We start from the raw sequence: 5,752 nt of genomic DNA, 5'->3' as shown, positions 1-5,752 counted from the left end.
ACGGGTTATACCCTTCGATCCGCCACTTGGCCGTAGCAGCAGCGGTGGCGACGGCAGCATCCTCTGTCGCCTTCTTCTCGGTCGGCTTCGGTTGGTGAAGACATGACGATGATGAGGGTGACGCGGACGTAGATGAAGCAGACGGAGGCGAGCACTCGCGTGATCGCTCCCCAAAAACCTAATCGCCCCTCTCCCATACAGAATCCGGGGAGGCGGGGTTTCGAAGGCCTGCTCTCCCATCGACCATGTACGCGGTGAACGGGACGGAATCGCCGACGGCAGCAGCAGCAAAGGAGCGAGCGCGTGAGGCAGAGGCGATCTGATATCGTGACGGCTAGTGTTGGCGTTAGCCCTGATTATATAGGCGGTCGGGTGGAGAGACGTGGGATGAACCCACGTCTGAGTCAGTAACAGCCCACGATCCGACGTCTCAGATCGTGGCGCATCCGTTACGTATTCTTCGTTCCTGACCGACAAAAATAAGCGCGTAGGTATCAGCTCGGCTCGGCTCATTCCTGCAACCCGCGATGCGATGCGATGCGATGCGTCGTGGCGAGGCGGGCGGCGGAGGAGGAGAGCGCGAGGGCCTCTTCTCTTTTCACTCTACAATAGCATGTAGAAGAGAGACCTTTATAAAGGGGTCCAACTTCTTCTCCACTAGCGGGGTGGGACTAAACTTTCCACCACCACCTTGTCATGCCACCACCTACATGGGCCCTTGAAGATTCTAAAATTGTCTTATGGGCCTAAGGCCCATCGCAGATTTCAACAATCCCCCACCAGATCTCAAGGGCACATCGTGTTCCTTCATTCCAATCACTGTTTTGATATACCCGCATTTTAGTGAAGACCTGTTAAGGTTGAGCTTCACCTAGAGCAAGCAGCTACACCCCTTTACAACTGAACAATGGACTATGCCTTGAATTGTCAGTTTGGCGTAAAGAAGCTTCACCACAAGTATTACTAGTACTAGGCTACCGAAGGCTGACCCCTCGGGTGGAGTATATTAGTCACACTCTTGGCCTATTCATGAGTTTACTAAAGATCACCCCAATCTCATAGACTGTGACCAGCAGTCGGGCTCATATAGGAGTGTTCCTCCAAAGATCACTCTCTAGGACATCATCTTGCTTACACATAAGTTTTAGAATACATTAAGACATAAGTCATCCTACCATACAGTATCCGAAAGTATTGCATCTTCAACGGAGTGGGTTACTAAAGTTACTCTCCTCAAATGAGTTCGGGTGAACAGTAAATAACGTAAAATATTTTAAATATGTTCAAAAAAATCTGAATATTTTTTACAGCAAACTTTGACAAATGTTTTAGTAGGTTGCAAAATTTCAGTACGAAATCATATTTTTTGAACTCGTTGTAAAAACAAAATTAGTGCTCCAAAATGCTTTTGAAAGTAGCATTTTTAGAGTTTCAATTTTGTTTTTTTGCCACGACTTTCAAAATGTGATTTCATGATGAAATTGGACGAGCACTTAGAACATTTGTCAAAGTTTGTCCAAAACAAATTTTAGATTTTTTTAAACATTTTGTAATAGTTTTCGAATTTACTGTTCACCCGAGCTCGTATGAGCCCGGCTGCAAAAACATCACGTCCTAGAAATACGCCTTTTCAGCAAATTAGGATGGCAGAAAGAGATGTCATACCGTTCTGGCTACAGTTGGAGATTCTACCTGTTATACCGCTCATTCTATTTAGTTAAAAATGGTACGCCTAGACTTTTGACAAAAAGGAAATAACTAGTCCTTTAGACAAAAAGAAAATATCAAGACATGGTATAAAAATATACTAACATAGACAATGATCAACATATCATTTTTTTTTAAATTGTTGCAGCGAGCCATTTATTGCTAAGAAGGATTGAAAATATCCAACCCGGAGATTACACATACGAGATACAAGGAAGTTTGAAGCTAGTGATCAATGAATGACACAAAACATGATTAAATATCTAATGAGTTTTATTATGGAATTCACATTCCTTTTGTCTCAACTTGATCGCTCAAGAGGCAATTGCAACATCATGCAGTTTTTTTCACTGACAGGACCTTCTTCCGCTTAGCCACCATATAACGGAACAAATACGGAAACCCTGCAAACTCAATCCAATAAAAAAGTTATCTTGTTAAATTCCACATTTAAATAAATTAACACGATTATGTAGGCAACATAGGCAATATTCTATAGGGTCTACTTCTATCCTCTAAATTTTAAATTGGGTACACCACCATTTTATCTTATGCGATTCAATTCCACATTAGATTATCTACAGAGAAGATCTGGAAGGCTTATGTGAAGCTCGATTGCACTTGCTCTCTTGGGTAATTCTACATCGAAAGATCCTCATGCTGACAAATTGCTGGTCAAAGACTGGCTCGGTGACCCTCTTTAACAACTTCACTTCGACACATCATTCAATGTTATCCACCTCTATGCATATTGTCCCTTCCAAGGAGACATGGCTCTTGGTCAACAATTGACACTTTGCTTTCTTGTCTAAATACTACATCGCCCATGCGGACAAGTTGGTGGTCAAATACTGGCTCATAACCCCCTTTACCAATTTTGCCTCGGGGCCTCAATGACTGCTATCCAACTTTGTAAGGATCGTCCCTTCCAGGGATATATGGCTCTTGGTCAACTTTTGGTTAGATTACGAGAACCGATAGCTCAAAATCTGGGAGTTTCCACCTCGATTGTGGATTCATGGGATCTGAGTCAACAACGAGAGTCGAACACAAGCAAAGTGATTGGCTTCCTTATGTCATGTGCAGTGTGTAGAAGGACTGAAAATAGAAGAAATATCACCAGGCAGATGCTAACGTACATCATAGTGGTTTACCTGGCCTTAGGCCCTTCCCAGTGCACCGGTGCTAAGGGTGCCACATAGGTAAAAAAAAATTGATGTGGCAAAGCAATTAAAGAGAAAAAAGAGCATTATGGTGATCCTAGGAAGAAACAGTGCTAAGCGTGTGAACCTATGTAAAATCACTATCAACCAATGCATGAAAAAGTTTAATTATTAAATAATTTTATGTAGGAAGCTTAGCAAGAAAAAGCTAAGCATCTATGCATTGGGAAGACTAGTTGTTATGATTTTTAATATACTTAGCACCTCATCTAAGCACCCTTGCATTGGAAGAGGCCTTAGAAGATATCAACAAGAGGGCCACCACTTTTGGCACAATAACCGAGAGTGTAGCACATGCCCACAAACTAGTTATTAGGTGTATGATAGGGGATGGGGGTTAAGGATGCTCCCCATGGGAACATAGTCTATTGTTTATTGTTATTTCATATATCCTTCTTAGAAAATTTACCATACTTGTTGGTTGCTCAAATAAAAATATCACTTCAATTGTGAAATGAAGGGCTACAATGTCAACAAGATAAAGTATTTTACCTGAAACATACAGAGCCGCGGTGAGAGCCAATTCATAGCGGTAGTCGAAGGAGAAATTCCATTTATTAGGCATCATAAGGCGGCTTTTCGATGATGTCTAAGGTAAACTCCAAGTATCAAAGCATGTAGCAAACATGACTGCATGCATGCTCAAATGAACAACATTGAGCTCTTTCAATAATTATTTATTAATTGGGTTACCTTCATAGAAGGAATGGCAACAAAGATTAGGCCAACCTCGCTTAACATACCGATAGGATAGAACACCAGAAAGGTACTATACCTGCAAAAAATCGTCACACAAAGTATAAATCAAGTGGCCTTAAGAATATTAAACCTAAAATGCACTAGCTTTGATTAGAATTTTGTGTTGGACAACACCTTTTTCTTTAACTATATGTAGTACCTACCTAAGCCATAGGAGCCAGTAAGGTGCAAACCCAAATGTCTCCTTCATGCCAAAGAAAGAATATCTGATGATCTGCATGCAATCAATAAGTTTATGTAACATTACATTTAGAGTGAACATTATTAAAATTTTACCACACTTGTTGGTTCGGTTCAGATCGACACAAGAAATTGTGTTTACATTGAGAAACTTCATGAATTGTCTTAGTTTTCATGTTAAATGCTACACTAGTTTTGGGGAATGATAGATGTGTACCTCAGTGATGGACCAACTTATGATCAATGAAGTTACAAAAATATGAGGTTGTGCCTGCAAGATAGTTAAACGTATAGAGTGACCAATTAATCAATGTTACTGAGAAACTTAAACTAAATTCATGTTTCTTATTAGATAAAAATGACAAAGGCTTGATAGCTAGGAACAAGAGGCAGATCATACCTCACGAAAGCCCCATAAGATTCCCCATGTGATGTACAATCTTCCACTGATCTGTGGAATAGTTGTCGAGATCGGAGACCTCACGAATCCTTTTAACAATTGGAGATTTATCACAACAAACACCAAGGTTGGGTAACCACAGGAGCAAAGGAATGGATACCACTCCCTCTTTTCCAAATGGGTTCGCATATCTGGCGAATGTTCGCCACAAGAGATGGCATTTGCGAACGTTTGTTTGGCAGTTTTAGTGTATTTGAGGAAACTGGGTGGGTTTTGTTTTGCAAAACTGCCATGGCATTTCCTTAATGTTGAATGTTAAAAATGTCATCCAATCTGCACGGTTGGATGAAGATTGTGTGACAGTTTAGACGTTCCCTGGCAGTAGCTCCCCGGCGGATGTTCGCCAGTTACCGTTTCCGTTTCCAAATTACTTAAGCTTTGAGTTTATTCTAAATCAAACTGACCAAACTATTTTGACTATTAATATATATACTATATGTATTTTCATGTCCCATTTTGAAGGATTTTTTAGAAAAAATCCCATTTAAAAGAGCTTGCGCGCGCGCGCGCACACACACACATACTTACACTGCACTTGTTGAGATTGACGAATGTTGAGAATATATAATTTGAATGCTAGAGAAAGAAGAAACTAGTTACCTAGAATCGAATGCAGAATCTGGGCTACCAGCAACAGGCCGTACCATACCATTGGAATCAACATGTTCAGTTAGCAACTGGATAATTAAGAAAGAAGGAGCTGCTTAAGAGACGAGAGCGACCTCCATGAAGGCGGCCGTCTGAGCGAACTGCAGCGGCCGCTCGACGGCGGCGTAGACGGCCTCGTGGCCGCTCTCCAGGAGCGCCGAGGCCGCGTAGCACAGCACCTGCGCCCTGCAAATCAACCGGAGAGATATTCACGGTCAACAGAGCAAGAACCCAGAGAGAGGCCCGCTCCATTATGCACCCATGGATGTTGCGCGACTTAATTACCATCCGAAGAAGACGACCCAGTTGTAGGCGGAGAGGTAGAGCCGCCGGAGCGCCGACCCGGACGCGGCGGTCGCCATTGACTCCGGAGCGAGCTGCGGCGGTCGAACTGCTAGCTAGCTCTCGCGATGTCAGCTGTTGATCAACTGCATGAACTAAGTATACGCATCCGAAATTCAGAATATGCTCAAGCCGAATTCGATTGCCGCCACGATCACTCTACTGGAGGATGGTGTCGTTATAACTGCACTGCTTCTCAACTTTGATTTATCGCTGATTTAATCGGTCGGGCGGACGGTTGCGGTTGGAGAGTACGCAGTTGAGGAACGGTCAGATCGGCGTTGCCACGACCGAGACTTCCCTCCAACTCCATGCATGCATCCATGTGATCCACATGCTTCGTCAGACCATGCATCCATGCATTATGCATGTATGTGTTCTCAAGCAAATGGAGTGTATCGAAAATCAAATAAAACGTGCATGCAAATATAGA

General features: G+C 42.6%; 1 protein-coding gene across 1 annotated transcript; it reads right to left on the bottom strand.

The window, feature by feature from the left end:
* Positions 1-1,857: 1,857 nt before the first annotated feature.
* LOC123439365 (very-long-chain (3R)-3-hydroxyacyl-CoA dehydratase PASTICCINO 2B-like) lies at positions 1,858-5,476 on the bottom strand. Its single transcript, XM_045116089.1, has 9 exons — positions 5,263-5,476; positions 5,052-5,163; positions 4,930-4,948; positions 4,270-4,358; positions 4,087-4,140; positions 3,833-3,903; positions 3,624-3,705; positions 3,423-3,519; positions 1,858-2,111 (listed from the first exon to the last, which is right to left on the bottom strand). The coding sequence occupies exons 1-9, from the start codon at positions 5,337-5,339 to the stop codon at positions 2,041-2,043; spliced, it is 672 nt and encodes a 223-aa protein (XP_044972024.1). The 5' UTR covers positions 5,340-5,476; the 3' UTR covers positions 1,858-2,040.
* Positions 5,477-5,752: the final 276 nt, after the last annotated feature.

Source organism: Hordeum vulgare, chromosome 3H, assembly GCF_904849725.1.
Source record: "Hordeum vulgare subsp. vulgare chromosome 3H, MorexV3_pseudomolecules_assembly, whole genome shotgun sequence".
NCBI classification, from domain to species: Eukaryota; Viridiplantae; Streptophyta; class Magnoliopsida; order Poales; family Poaceae; genus Hordeum; species Hordeum vulgare.
This window is presented reverse-complemented; position numbering and strand designations above follow the sequence as displayed.